At 40.4% G+C, this 15965-nt stretch overlaps 1 protein-coding gene and 4 non-coding genes across 5 annotated transcripts in view; all 5 read right to left on the reverse strand.

Annotated features, from left to right (window-relative positions):
* Nucleotides 1–759: 759 nt before the first annotated feature.
* TBRG4 (transforming growth factor beta regulator 4) overlaps nt 760–15965 on the reverse strand; it is a 19627-nt gene continuing 4421 nt past the window's right edge. Inside the window, exons 4-11 of the mRNA XM_072413027.1 lie at nt 15387–15558; nt 13611–13768; nt 10276–10386; nt 8245–8389; nt 6042–6290; nt 4482–4593; nt 1162–1276; nt 760–1035 (exon numbers count right to left, since the gene is read on the reverse strand). Coding sequence (XP_072269128.1) covers nt 934–1035; nt 1162–1276; nt 4482–4593; nt 6042–6290; nt 8245–8389; nt 10276–10386; nt 13611–13768; nt 15387–15558 — 1164 coding nt within the window. The 3' untranslated portion in view covers nt 760–933. The remainder of the gene's footprint in view (nt 1036–1161; nt 1277–4481; nt 4594–6041; nt 6291–8244; nt 8390–10275; nt 10387–13610; nt 13769–15386; nt 15559–15965) is intronic.
* On the reverse strand, nt 5796–5927 carry LOC140332223 (small nucleolar RNA SNORA5). Its single transcript, XR_011921073.1, has one exon. It is a non-coding gene; the product is annotated as a small nucleolar RNA SNORA5 (small nucleolar RNA).
* LOC140332221 (small nucleolar RNA SNORA5) lies at nt 7454–7587 on the reverse strand. The gene has a single exon (XR_011921071.1). It is a non-coding gene; the product is annotated as a small nucleolar RNA SNORA5 (small nucleolar RNA).
* LOC140332222 (small nucleolar RNA SNORA5) lies at nt 8604–8737 on the reverse strand. Its single transcript, XR_011921072.1, has one exon. It is a non-coding gene; the product is annotated as a small nucleolar RNA SNORA5 (small nucleolar RNA).
* Nucleotides 12145–12276, reverse strand: LOC140332224 (small nucleolar RNA SNORA5). The gene has a single exon (XR_011921074.1). It is a non-coding gene; the product is annotated as a small nucleolar RNA SNORA5 (small nucleolar RNA).

Consider the following 15965-nt stretch of genomic DNA (forward strand, 5'->3'; position numbering starts at 1 on the left):
CTTCTATCAGATGAAACAGAAATTCACCACAAAACACCTCATGCAGATAAATTAGCATATTTGATGTCTAAAGCGATCTTTGTTTTGCTCTGGGACATTTGAGCTCTATTTATAAATTATTCCCCCAGCCCAATTCTCTAAAGTTCGCTGATGGTGAATTCTATGGTCGTGTTTCTCTGCAAGTCTCCTATTAAAACAATGACTCGTTCTGCCACCTAGTGGCCAACCGTCAAACGTGCAGAGCTGTCACATTGGGAAATAATTAAGAAACAATTTATAAATAGAACCCTTTGAGTTTTATAGGTTTATAAAAGTGTTCTTTTTCTTTCTTATTTAGATAAATGAATTGGTTTTAAACAAATGTAATGGCAATTGTTAATAATGATTATGAAGCATCCTCGAGGGGCCCTAGGATTCTTTCTGCCAGTGCCATAGACAGTCCCTCGTATCTACATTACAAAGAAATTTATTTTAAAAAATGGGATTGAAGACTAATGTGCAAAGCTACCAAAGGGCAGAAAAGCTGGACCATATTTCTTTGCCCCCGTCTTTATTTTAAAAGGAAGACTAGCGCCATGAGCTCCGCAGGGGTGGGGCCAATGCTGAATTTATCATGAAGAGTTACAGTAACATGGCAACTTCTGCACTGTATTTAAAGGGGAAATTTTCTGGTGTTATCAGACCACCAACTATACACACACACACACAGATGCAACTTTTTTGTCAGATATTAGGGGGAAAAACCACAATCACAAAAAATGTTTTGACATTGGTCTTTATCGGTCAGAACATTCTTCCAGCGCACTCTTTTTAAAATAGTTTATCTTAAAATAAAGATCCCCCTAACCCCGCCACATGGGAACCAGACAGCAGCAGCAGCGAGGGGAAATAGGACACAAATATATACATTTCTGCCGCATCTGGTGGGGCAGCTCACCGCGCCAGCTCTTCTGCCATAGCCTTCTTTATCTGATCCTTTATGAAAGATTTCTTTAGATAATCAGACTTTAATTCCTGCCATTCGTAATAAGGCACCTGGTGGGGGAGGAGAAAAACAGTCAGGGAATATTATCCAACAGATGAGCCCTAATAATAATATACAGGATTTATATAGCGCCAACATATTATGCAGCACTGTACAATTTCAGCCACCAAACCTACCTCCACCACCAGGAATCCAGCTGCCCGCAGTTGCCTTCGGTTCATCACGAATCGTCCCGTAAACTCCTTTCCGCGGAACATGAAATGTGAGAATTCTCCACTCAGAATAGCAAACCTTGAAAAAAAAAATCCCAAACATTTCAGGTGACAAAATGAACACGGAGTGAAAGAGATCACCTCGGTTTCAATTTTTTAAATTAATTTTCAGTTTAATCATACAAATAAACAAGTCAACATAAAATGTGTCATTCTATTTTCATTTTCCAACAAAATCAAAATTAAATTACCGTATTTTTCGGACCATTAGACGCTCCGGACTATAAGACGCACCAGGTTTTCCGCACGGGAAAACAAGAAAAAAAAAATTCATTTGGTCTTATGGTCCGAAAAATACGGTATATAATCTCTATACAACACAATCTTCAAGTTTGGTTATGTATTTCTATCCCAACCTTTAGTATTTCTAGGTTCTCGATCTCTATCTTTTATTAAGATTATTATCTCAAATACACAGTATACTCCTAATTAATTCATTTTTATATTATAGACTGCTTCCCCCTTTCCATCCCCCTCATATATTCTTCAGTGACAAAATTATCTCCTGTAACCCTTTAGCTATTATCACACTCAAAACAAACATACGACTAATTTATCAATAAAAGGAGAAAAAGTATTAATAGCTTTCCCTCCACAAGAAAATTATACAAACCCTACTTCTATTTAGTGACCCGTGACCTGTGAATCCTTATCCAAATCTTATTTAGAATTGTGTATTTTATATATTATCCCCCTGTGATATATCTTTTGACCATTATTCATACCCTATTGTTTCAATATCCATTACTCCATTAATCTTAAAATTACAATTGGGGTTCACCTTTCTTAACCAATTCTTCAACTAATAACACTGCGTATTTTTACTTAATTTAATTATAGTTTACTTTTCCTACTTTATCTTTACCACTCAGTTAGGCGTGACATATATACCAAAATACTCTTAACATATTACATACAATATCAACAACGACTAAAACACAAAGACCAAGGAAAGGTGGGGGACAGGAGGACAGGAGGCAGGCCGGCCAACACTCCCACATATGGAAAGGGAACAGATATTACAGCCTACATAATTACTAATGTTACTATATGGTCAACATTGACCGATCCAAGCCGTTATTCATATAATGCCCAAACCATGGTGACCATATTTTTTGAAATTTAGGAACAGAGACAGTCAATATCACTCATCTTTTCGTTCACCAAAAACGAGGACATTTTATTTTTAACTTGTTGCACATTGGGGGTTTTAGACCACCATGCTTTGGCCAGAACCATTTTAACTGAAGTGAACAGATACGTTATCAATTTAAATTGAACATTAGTACAAAACGATGGTTTCAAAAACAAAAGTGCTTCTGCCGTTTTTTTAAGAAATGCACGTCCAAATTTTTTTCTTATTTTAGGACACCTCCACCATATATGATGAGAGTTCCTGGTTTATTACATCCAAAACATTTACCGTCACAGGTCGGCTGGAATTTAGTGAGCCCAGAAGGAACCATATACCATCAATTTATAATTGGTTTCTACCGCCAAAGCATTAATGCTACTATGGGCCACTGCGGACCATATCTTGATTCCAGTCTTCCAGTTGCAGTGACATACCCATATCTGCCTGCCATTTAGGTATATAGGATGGCATGGCCATATTCGTTTGAGCTAAAGTATTATACAAAGCTGATAAAACTCCTTTTACCTTTACGTTCTGTACACACCGTTTCTCAAACCACGTAATATTATTAATTCCAACAGTTAATCTCAACCTAGTATAAAATGCCTGATCTGGAGATACCTAATGAATTCCTCTGGAGGAGCTTTATATTTTTCTCTAATCTCACTAAAAGATAAAATCCCTGCCAAATTAATAAAATGACAAATTCTATATAAGTCCTTTTCTAACCACCAAGAAACCGCCTTGGTTCCTCCAGACCAGGAGGAAAAAACGGGTTCCCAATTATATAACTTACTGGGCTAAGGCCAGACATAAGGCCCCCCATATATCTAACAGAGTCCCATATTTTTAATGAGTGTCTCAGTATTGGATTGGTAATATGGTGCCATTGTGCCTTTGGAATCCAGAGTACTGTATCTATTGAAATTGGTGCCACCAATGTTTTCTCAATGGAAACCCATTTAGGAGTATTCTTTTGGGCATGGTACTGTAACAGGGGAGTAACTTGATCTAGTATGAGAGATCACCTCATTCAGCAATGATCCTCCCAAGTCATGGGACTGAACGGAGATGCTAATGCAGTGTTCTCTTTTTAGCCAGTGCACCACCTGGCATTTTTCAGTAACCACCCGGCTGTTCCTGAAAGTTAGAGTACAGCGGCTACCACCTGGCTATAGCTGCTTCCCACCCAGCTTAAATAACAAAAACCTGGGAGAATACTGTTATTGGAAGTGCTGATGAGACCAAAGGAAAGCAAACTACCATAAAGCTTCAGCTTTCAAATATCAAAACACTGCTTGGTTTTAGGGTGAATATAAAGCCCATCAATGTCCTTTTACTATTTGCTGCCCTTTGGTCTATTTCTAATATATGTTTGGTGTGTCAGAAATTCATTAATATCCTGTACTCTATGCCACACAAACTGTTACCAGCCTGGCTTAGTTCTTTATTTAAATTTAGGAAGACCCCCATGGTATTGTGAGACAGGAAGGGGTGTCCTTTAGACCCCAACACTTTCTGCAATTTAAGTGAAACCTAAGTCTGACTTTGCAAAACTAAAGGTCAGACAGACAGGTATTGAAGAAAGGGACAGGCAACGTCTCTTCTGCAATAACCCGACTTACTTGCCTGATCGTGCCGGTGAAATGTAAAAAAGCTGAGCTGCGCATGTGCCGCGTATGCTTTGGTTTCCAGGCAAACAAGGTGATCCCGGGTTCCCTGGTGTGCGCCAGGGATGAATGAACCCCTGCACACCTCTGTGGGAGTTACGTCATTCCAGCCCATCAAGATGGCAGAAATGAAATAAGAAAGGAAGATGACGGTGCCCTGAGATTGAATGTGGATAACCGAGTTGCGGGAATTCAGTTCCACTTGAAATAGAAATGACTCCATAAATGGATTAAATGAATCTACATTTCTGATTTAATTTGTTGCACGCTTCTTATGCGCTAGTTTCATTTCATCTATTTCTCCATCTGCTCATCATGTGACTGGATGCCAGAAGATTGACAGAGCAGAGTTCGTGATTGGCTGGATCAGTTTGAATTGCTATTGATTGGGGCTCATTAGTGCCAGTTTGTATGCTCACCTTCTTGCTCCCTCCGGCAGGGGCTGGGTCCCTTTAGACTGCAGATTATGAGGTGCCACAAAATCATTCACGGAAAAAGGATTCAATTCAGAATCTAAAATAACCTCGCCATCTAAACAAAGAAGAAAAAGTTTTTTGTGATTTAAATATTCACACAATAATAATGAACAGCGCTCCTTCGATTGTTTCATCAGTATTTGCCAGCTCTTCAATATCAATCAATATAGGAAGGGAAAGAAGAAGCGTAGAATAGGGCTTTGTGGTACCAAATGTTGATTGATTCAAGAAGGATCCAAAACATCAAATTATTTGAATAATGTAATATTACATTATTAATATTAATGTAATATTAATATTACGTACATATTAATGGAATATGTAAGTAATCAAATACCATATATATTATTAAATAATATATATTATTCTTCCTATAAATACAAAGCAACTATCCTTCAGAGATTTATATTTGTGTGAACAAAATCTAACTTTACAAGGAACATATACACGTTCTTGTCTCAGCATCTTTAGCAAACTAAATTGATGTTTCCACCTCCGCTGAAGTCACCTTTCTGGCGAAACACATAAGGTGTAAATAGACATCTTTTCAACAAATTTTATTTATTGTGTTCCTAAACCTTACCTAAAACTGCTATACTCCAGGAAAGATCTATGTTAGAGCAGTTTGTGCTGTAACCATTCTATACTTTTCTTCTTTCTCTTCTTATATTGACTTAAATATGCACATAATGAAACTTCAACTTCAATAATTGCCCTGGGCACCGTTATGCAAATAGAGCAGCAATGTTTGAAAAATCCCATTGACTGGCGATACATCCTGCACACTACAAGCAGCATGTTAACCCCTTTGTTATAGCAATAAAGTTACATGGTAAAATAAATAAAATGTTCCACAACGAAACAAATGCAAAAATGCAAAGGGAATGCACGCATATGCAAATGATGACCACAAAACATGTTCAGAATCACAACAAAGTGAGGAATAATTAATAGATCCACATTTAAAGTGATGTGGTAAGCTGTAAGGGCTCAATGGACAATATTGGGGGATTTGAAGGTCTGAGATATAAACGGTAGGAACATTTCTGTAAGTGACAACACAATGGACTCCAAGACACTGGGGGAAGAAGAATTCTCCCACCATCCTGAGGGATTATACTGCCTGCCCTCCATGATCCAGCAATATTTCTTTCAACAAGTCTTAGTAAACACAACATAAGGAGCATCTATATCTCCTCCCCTCCTTCTATATACAGAAGTACAGCGGAGGTGAACGTCCTTTATTTGACATGCTGTATTTGTCCGTAGCACATTTTATCCCCATATTGTACAGCAGAGCAAATGGGGCCCATGAGCTACAAATCACTGTAGCAGCCCATTGGCCAGCGACCGCCAGTAATAAGCGAGGCTGAATTTGACGAGGCTGCATTGCATGACAGAGCCGATTGTAATATTCAATAATTTGTGTATTCTGACCCCTTAACCAGGAAATACAAGTAAGTCCAGTTAGGGAGCAGTGTGTAAGCAGGACATTCGTCTCACCTAAATGCCAGCCATAGATGGTGGATACATTGATGTTGCATGTCTCAGGGTTGGGATAGATCTCCTTCAGTACATCACTCAATCCAATCTGAAAATTACTGCTTCTTCTACCCTGGGACTTCTCCTGTAAGCTCAGCAGTACGTCTTTGGGCAGAAGTGGGCCCTGATAACCAGGGGTCTCCATTTGCGCTGTGGTGTTTACGTGCAACAACTTTAGACAATAGCTGGTGGATTTCACAGAATCGTCCTCTGCAGAAATAAAAGCATTGAATGTTAGAACACAGCTAGACAGGAGCTTCTATAAAGACCAGCATTAGGGGAAACATGTACCTGATTTGGGTTAGCATCTCATGCTATTCAGCTATTGGGTGTTCTCTTCCTTTTAGCTGGACGCACCACCGGCACTTTTCTGTAGCCACCCGGCTGTCATCAGACAGCTGATCAGGCTGGCCTTTGTGTAAAGAATGGCTACGTACACACGTCAGATGATTCTCGTCCAACTATCACTTCAGGGCAGATATTGGACAAGAATTTGAGGTTTCAACAGCGATCGTCGAACGAACAACAGCAATACAGATAAAGGTAGAGAGCACAGCAGGGTGCTGCTTGCTCGTTCTCCCCTCATCATAGAGCAGAACGTCCATTGTCCATCTTTCAGTCTTTGTCATTGGAAAGGATCATGAAAGAATCTTTCCAACAACAAAAACCCGTGTGCACCCAACCTAAGATGTCAATGAGAGTTAGCAGCCTGTCAGCAATGCTGGGGAGAGTTGTACTTTGGATCATTTTCACTCCCAATACTGACAAGCTGCTTTCACTGAAAATTTGCATTTACCTTTCTATATTATGCAGAACGTGAGGTGACAGAGCTAGAGATCAGATGATGAACTACTTGATGCCCACCCTGATATACTACGTGGATGCTATATAAGGCCTAGTAATTTTAGAAGTTTTTGGGAGTGGTTTTAAATTAAAAAAAAAAAAAAAAAAAAAAAAAAAGTTTTAAAAGTTTTGTAAAAAAAGGATCGCATTTCACTGGTATACAAGTATTTTTTTTTTTTTTTATCATTAAAGCTGAGCTATCACCAAAATTCTCATGTTACATTAAAATTTAGATAACCCTGCAATATTACATTTTCAGCATTTGTTTTACATTAGCAGGAATAATAAGATAGCCAAGGCTACAATGCGGTACAGCTGTCCAACACCCAAACACTGATTATGGCACTGCAGCTCTTATGATGGTACACTGTAAAAGGAAAGTTCTGCTCCGGAACAACTATGGCCAATTGCAACCTCAGACATTGCATGTGAGCTCCTGGTTGGTTATAGATCATAGTAACAGGTTCTCTTTAAATCACAGAAGTCAGAAATATACAACTATATTCACTCCGGTAATATCAAACTACAACAAGTGTATGTAGCACAATTTTATCCCCAATAACTACTGCAAAGAAATTGGGGCCCATGAGCTACAAAATTCTGTAGCAGCCCATTGGCCAGCATCCACCAGGGAGTGGGCGGTGCTGAATTTGACGAGGCTGCAATACATTGACGCATTTCTTTAACGTGAAGGATGCAATAAATCTAGTTTTTAGAATGTCTGGCATTATGTCTCATTGAACAGTTTTCTTTCTGTGTTCACACATCTCATTTGGGATCTGGCCATCTGCATGCAAATAACGCTAACTGCTGTTACTTCAATGAAAGGAAGCCCAAATTAGACCTATTATTATTTATTATTACTACTACTGTTTTTACTTTACATAAAACAGTTAATTGATTTTTTTTCCAAGTGCAACACCCTTTAAAAAGATAAAGGGTGTAGCACCGCTTGAATGGGAGCACAGACCCTCCTCGGATATCTACCTCATTTTCAGCAAGCTACTTCACCCGAATTCACACCTACACAGTGCAAGATCAGGCAACGTAGCCAGAAGATGGTGGGTACGAAGCACAGAACCCAATTAGGGAAAGCTCTGGAGGGATCGGTGGGTCTGGGGAAGTAAAGGTAAGTGGAATTTTTTTATTTAGTTTAATTCAGCTTCAACTGAAGGGGCTCAGACTAGCAAAAATATACCCCAGGAGGAGTTCTAATCTGTCCCTATGCCATACTAAATTGTAAGAAAGCACTTTTATGGTGGACATACATTTTGATGATCAGTTTATAATTTGCTTATAATAAATGCCACAATAAACATACCAAGGATCTGTCTGTAAAACGGGAGCTCCAAAATCTTCTGCAAATATGGCGTAGTCACTTGGTTCAGGATACACAATGACCAGACAATGTACAACTGTTGTTGCCAGCTTTGTGTATTGAGCTCAGCGTTAAGGCGTCTGTGAATCTGAAAAAAAAAAGTGAATGTCAGATTTCTTCTTTTCGGTAAAATAATTGACTCTGCCCCAGCTCACTCAAATCTGTGAACTGAAGAACTCGCCACCCTCCAAAGTTATGGAGAAGAGGAGAGAGGAAGTGGATCTGTAGTCCTGTCCTATGTTCTTCCTATTAATTATAAAAAAGTTCCAATTTTAGTCATCTTCCTGACAGCACAGCAGGTTCTCTGTCTGCAGCACAATTTTATCCCCATATTCAACTAAACAGAATATGAGGCCCATGAGCTACAGGTTATTTTAGCAGCCCATTGGCCAGCCACCACCAGGGAGTGGGCGGAGCTGAATTTGACGAGGCTGCATATACAGGTCTTTAATAATAAAAAAAATTAAATATTAACCCTTTGCTGCCAATGACATCACAACTTTGGAAGGGTGCAATGGATGGCTTATTTTACAATTTCACAGCCAGCTCCAGGGGGTACAGCAGATCCAGGCGGTTGTAAACTGCAGGCAATCACTTCCACAGTTGGGAAGAGAGGCATAGCTACTTGTTCTGATGCGTTGGTCCATGCAGCCTACTTTCTGCATCCATCCTAGGAACTTGTGATGTGATAAGGTGATGTCAGATACGAGAGCCTGGGGTGTAAAAATGGGGACCAATATGGCAGAACAAGTGGCTACATTACATAGCAGATTCAAAAGAGACCATTAGGTACAACCAATAGGAAAAATAGATAAACTGTGCTAAGATAAAACCTTAAACCTGCAGCTGATCAGGAAAAAGGGAGGAACATTATAAAGAATGATGGATTTTGTTGGAAGTAATTCCTGGTTCCCTAAGGCAATTGGATACTTCCTGGATCAACATTTACTTAGAAGTGTTTATAGATATAGATTTTCTTTGCAGCTTTTTTTTCCTTTTTTTAACATTTTGGGAAGATTTTAGTTTACATGTTCAAAGCTAATAAACCTTTGTTCCTCTAAACATAGTGCCTCATTTGCAATACGTTATTTATATTAGGGAATTTTATTATTTGTACAAGGAGATTATATCCCCCTTTATATGCATTTTAGAAGGAAGAATTTATTCAGTTCCTCATAACTGAGCTCCTCCTCCATGCAGCTAATCTTTCCCCAGATATTCCAGATGAGGTCCGATTGATGCTTTGTACATGGGACAGATTATGTCGCCATCTCTGGAGTCTGTACTTTGCATTTTGCTCAGCATTATAATCAATGATACAACAGAACACCCAGATCCTCTCAGTTCCTGACTCCCCCCCCCCCCTTTCTCAGGGGTATATAACAAGCATAATATATTGTCTAAGCGAGGTGGACATGTTGTGACAGATAGGTATGACACAGATAAGGATAAATGTTGCTACTGATGTGGGTTTGTTTGCAGATGATGCCTTGGGTTAGAATGTAGTATAAAATTTGAAGATTTCCTCGTCTTGGATGTCCGTGAATGAGGGAGGAGAGAGGTATAAAGGGAAGCGTTATGCTGCAATTGGCTATTAAGGGGTTATGGTAGTGGGAAAGTTTGTCTAATATAGGCGCAAGTGTCAGTGTCCTAGGATTCACTGTGAATGATGGACTGAGTGCTAGACAAAACCGCAAGTACCCGCTAATGTGAAGAAATCATTACTTAGGAGATGGGAGGGCACACCAGCAGCCAAAGCATGATTTATTTGCAGATGAATTGCGCAAATGAATTTAGACATGACCCACGGATACCTACTGTGCTTAAAAGAATACAGCAGCTGTAGTGATAAGTGTGCGTAAATTATAAAACTAAAATGTTCACCGAGTTCAACCATAACATATTTAAAAGAAAAAATGCAGGGTACGGATATAAGGATAATGCCTGCTCCACCCACAATAGTAAGACACTCACCATATTAAAGAAATCATCATTGTGACTGGGCTGGAAGTTGAGATGTGCAAAAGCAAAGAGTACAGAGCAGAGTTGGCCGATAGTGAATGAATCGTTGTTTTTCAGACAGACCTGTGAGGATAGATCACATACAAACAGTTACATTGGTCAGACTGCAGGGTTTGTCTACTAAAATAAACACATTATCCCTCACCTATAAAATATCCTAAAGCAGAATGTTCTTTGAAATAGCCATCTGTGTTGACACCTAAAGTGAATCTATCTTTACCGGCCATGGCGGTAAAGACAGAATGGAAGCGCAGAGCCCCGAGATACCCATGGTATGTATCCCAGGAGGCTTCTGGCTGCTGCTCCTGTACATGTCCGAGATTGGGGGAAGGAAAGATCCTGTGCATGCACAGGATCTTTTTCCTTCCCCCATTTTCAGCAGGCTATGTCACCTGATCTAACACATGCGCAGCGAAAGATCAGGTGTCTTAGCCAGAAGAAATAAGACAAAGTTGGTGCCCACAATTCTTCCGTGACGGACAAAGGTGGGATTACAGGACAGCTCAGGACCCAATCGAGGAAAGCTCCAGAGGGATCTGCAGAAGTAAAGGTAAGTGTGATTTTTTTATTTTACCTTTAGCTCTGCAAAGTCCCAGCAAGTTAAGTCTGCCTAACGCAGCTGCCTGTCGTGACAACGATACTGCATTAGAGCATATTTGTCACTGTCATGTGGATTGTGCCTGCATTGTTGCCGCTAATTCACAAGACTGTAGAATGTCAATCAGTACCTGGCCACAGCTAGTCCCACCTAATGATTTGTGGAATGGCAGCGCTGAACCCTTCCCATGGTAATCTACAACAGTATTTGCATTATGACCCAAAATTTCAATAAGGACCCAAAAACAGCCAGGTGGTTACTGAAAAGTCCTGGGTGGTGCCCCCAACTAAAACCTCTGCTGTTCATTGATTGGATGTGTTTATCCTAGCAACATTGCACAGTGCTGAGCTCTAAACTACACTGCGCTGTGTAGAGTGGGAACATAAAGCCACCAGGAGCCAGGGAGTAGGGCTACATACACGTCAGAAAATTCTGGTCTGATAATTCGCCTCCGGGCTGATATCAGACAAGAATCTGGGGTATAAAGCGCTCGTTGTCCGTTGTTCCAACAACCTTCCTGGCGGATCCACATACGAGAAACAATCGTACTGAAAGTGAAAGTAAGAGAGCCCAGTGGGGTGCCGCTCCTTTGTTCTCACCCTCCCCTCTCCATAGAACAGAATGGTGCTGAATGTACAACACTCATCTATGCATCATTAAGTCTTTTGTTGTTGGAAAGGATCATTATTATTATTACACAGTATTTATATAGCACCAACATACTTCACACCTCAGTCACATGTCTTTAATGTAGTCCAAGGTCAAATATGAGGGAAAGCCAATTAACCTAACTGCATGTTTTTGGAACGTGGGAGGAAACCAGAGTACCCGGAGGAAACCCACACAAACTCCATGCAGATAGTATCCTGGCTGAGATTCCCACCTATGACCCAGCACTGCTAACCACTGAGCCACCATGCTGCTTCAAGAAATATCCGGTGGTTCAGAATACCTTTCCAACGACAATAATGCACGCGTGTACCCAGCCTTTGTTATTTTACAAATTAGACATTTGCATGTACTGGGGTTTTTTATTCTCTTCGTTTAGGTCCGCTTTACATGCATAAACGATTGGTGCCATTACTTTGGTCAATCTCATTCCAAACAGTTGTGGGTTATTTATACCAGAGGGGTACCAACTAATTTGTCCACATTTGTACATACAATACATGACATGCAAAACTGTGCAAAGAAAGAAAGAAACCATAAAACAAATGGCAAGGAAGTGTTGGTCCTGCAACTTATCCTCAACATCCACACAGAGGAAATGAGGCCCATGAACACCAGATAATGTTGCAGCCATTTTGGCCAGCAGACCCCACTGAGCAGGAGCTGCTGAATTTGACAAGACTGCAAATTTTCCTCAAAATAAATTATAAAATGCTGAGACTTCCCAAAATATTACTGTATTCCTACACATTAAAAAGAACATACTACTGACACAACCCAAGCAGAAGCAATAGGATTGTTCAGATATAGACACTGTAATAATGTATCAGTATAATGAATACAATACAAAGCATCCATTGCACATGATGTATTAGTCTCTTTCTATCTATGATTAATACTATTAAAATAGGATTTATCCAGCGCCAACATATAACGCAGCGCTGTACATTAAATGGAAGTTGCAAATGACAGACAGATACAGACAGTGACACAGGAGGAGAGGACCCTGCCCTACAGATCCAATGTCAGGACTACACAGAGATAGATGTTTTTTAAAGCCCAAGTGAATTTTAGATTGAAATCTGCTCTCCTGCCTTGTCTTTCTTTTAATTCTTCTCTCCTGTTCTAAAATTGTCACTTTAAAATCACTGCACACTGGGAGCTTCTCACAACGTACATTAGAAACTTTAAAAAGCCAGATGGAGCCCATATCAACTTCTAGCTGGTGGATGCTCTGCACCTTCTACCCCAAATATGGGCAAACTATGGCCGGGGGGTCATATTCGGCCGGTTGGCTTTTTAATCCAGTTGCTTTTCATGTAATTTATATCAGTTCATACAAACCCTTTTCATCCATCAGATACTGGCCCGGCCTTTCTGTCAAATTCAAAACTCATTGTGGGCCAGGGGGAAAAAAAAAAAAAAAGTTTACCCACCCCGTTCTAGCCCTTTTCCTCCCCAGCCTGACTGTGCCTGGTCTACCACTCCTATTCACTGGATTTCTAATATAGAAGCTCTACATCACACGTGTATATTCCCTAGGTCAGGGTTCCTCCAGAGGTTGCTGGAGGTTCCTTGAGCAATGAGCAGTTTGTGCCTCTCAGGTCAGTATAAGTGACACCAATGACCTTTTTGGCTATCTGTAAGGGTGACATTCTTCCCACAGGCCAGCAATGTAAGAGGAATTCCTCCCACTGACCACCACACTAATGTACTGTGGGCTGTGTATATAGTAACTATAAAAGGAAGCCCTGAAAGTTTTTTCAAGGGTTCCCCCATGGTAAAAAAAGGTAGAGAAACACCGACCGAGGGTTATTTTCGTGCAATTAGGAATGCCTATTCCTCCACTAATAACCACAGCTCAATTCATTTTTATATTTCCATAACTTCTCCAGGAAGCCAGGGTGAAAGCTCTTGAGAGGAGTACGGAGTCAGGGTGCCACAAAGCATCCTGCTGGTTCCCCCCAACGAGAAGGCAAAACAGATTTGTGCAAGATTCAACATTTTCTATGTTAGCTACCTGTGCAACACCTTCACAGAACGGCTGATTAAAAAATTTGAGGGAAGAAAAGGACCGAATAATCATGGAGATCTGCGATGGGCTTATTTCTGGAAGTTTGGGTAATATGTCTGTGACCATCTTCAGTAAAACTTGAGGATGACAGAAATTAAGCTTGGCTGGAAGAAAAAAAAAATAAAACAAGGATTTATTATTATTATTATTATTATTATTATTATTAAACAGGATTTATATAGCGCCAACATATTACGCAGCGCTGTACATTAAATAGGGATTGCAAATGACAGACTAATACAGACAGTGATACAGGTCCAGAAGCCGACGGGTAGGCAAGTTTGAAAAAATGGGTTTTGAGCGCTCTTTTAAATGAGCAGAAAGTAGGAGCAAGCCGAATAGGACGAGGAGACCATTCCAGAGAGTTGGAGCAGCTCTAGAGAAGTCTTGTAACCGTGCGTGTGATGAGGTTATGAGCAAGGATAAAGACTCAGAGGAAAATGTACATGTTACATAGTTAGAGTGCAAAAAAAAGGCATCAGGTTCACCCACTAGGGAAATAAACGCATCCCAGATAAAACCCTATAAACATAGCTGAACCAGAGGAAGGCAAATAAAAACCCTTATAAACCCCCTCGTAAAATTTTCTCCAAAAGGGAAAAAATTCCTTCCTTATTCTATGAGGCCATTTATAGCAATGGTTGCCAACCTTTTCGGTCACTAAAATTACCAGCTCTGGACCGCACACACGCGGGAAGCTGGGTGTCACCGAAAGGAGATGAAACTTCTCCCAAAGTGACGCCATGATGCCAGAACCCCGCCCACTCTCCCATTGCCGATCTGAGCCTGCCATGGGAGAGTTTCTAAAACTTAGGAGCAGGAAAAGGTTAAAATGGGTTACAAAAGAAATGACATATGATGCAGTCTGTCACTCGTATTGTGCTACATTGCAGATTTTGTTTTTCTGGGTCCCCGTATAAAAAGATTATATCATTTAATCATCCAACCAGTAGATCCGGCATGGTTTCATTTTCTGTAACAGCAGTTTGTGCTTCAGTAAAATCATATAACGGCAGTGTCACCTGGACACCTGGACGTGGACATGGAAGTCTAGATCACATATTCTCTATCTTTTTACCCTTGAGAATTTTCAGCTCTCAGAATTCATGAAATAATTTTCTGATTTACAGCTTTAGCCATAAGTTTGATCAGTGACCTTTGTATGATTATACAGCGACAGCTCTTTGGGGCGTAAACACAAAAGGGCTCAGGCACAGAACACAGAAACCTTATTATCCGGTATTAATATAGCACTGACATATTATACAGCGTATTATACAGACATATTATAAGCCCATATTCATGTCACTAGCTGTCCCTCAAGGGAGCTCACAATCTAATGTCCCTATCATAGTCATATGTCAATAATACAGTCCAAGGTCAATTTCAAGGGGTGAAGCCAATTAACCTAACCATGTTTTTGGAATGTGGGAGCAAACCAGAGTACCTGGAGGAAACCCACGCAAACACAGGGAGAACCTGTAAACTCCATGCAGATAGTGTTCTGGATGAGATTTGATCCTGGGACCTAGCACTGCAAAGGTCAGAGTGCTAACCACTGAGTCACCGTGCTGCACATTAATCCCGATGCCGCTAGTAGAGATAAAAAGGGTTTTGCCATCTCCAGTTTAAATATCTGATAATACATTGGGATGCAGCATAGAGTGAGTTGTGCTAGACAATGTTTACAATGACGTAATACCGCCCTCCCAAACGTCTTACCATAAGCGAATGCCAAGTCTAATATAACTGGTGGGGAGAGTTCAAACTTGCGTTGTATCAGATGGAAGGACAGCGCCCTCAGTACCGGTAATGATCTCCGATTCTGAGCTGCCAGCGTTGCAATGGTTCGACGTGATTCCTCTGGTGTAAAGGATTCTGCAAATTCTAGAACCTAAAACAAGAGAAAACCAAACAGATGTGGTAATTTTTTTAACAAAATGAAACCACCATTCAAATGCTACACTATACAGTCATAAGTTTGTGGTCACCTGACCATCACACCAGCCACTGGATATCACCTTCCTAAACAATGGACATTAATATGAGCTGCTAATGGACATGAGTCCCCCCACCCTTTGTAGCTATAAAAGTCTCCACAAGAATTTGAAGGATGTTTGTGGGGATTTGCCCCTATTGGTGGGGTCAGGTGCTGATGTTGGGGATTTGCCCCTATTGGCGAGGTCAGGTACTGATGGCGGGAATTTCCCCCTATTGGTGAGGTCAGGTACTGATGGTGGGGATTTGCCCCTATTGGTGAGGTCAGGTACTGATGGTGGGGATTTGCCCCTATTGGTGAGG

The sequence above is a fragment of the Pyxicephalus adspersus genome, chromosome 5, assembly GCF_032062135.1.
Source record: "Pyxicephalus adspersus chromosome 5, UCB_Pads_2.0, whole genome shotgun sequence".
Lineage (NCBI taxonomy): Eukaryota > Metazoa > Chordata > Amphibia > Anura > Pyxicephalidae > Pyxicephalus > Pyxicephalus adspersus.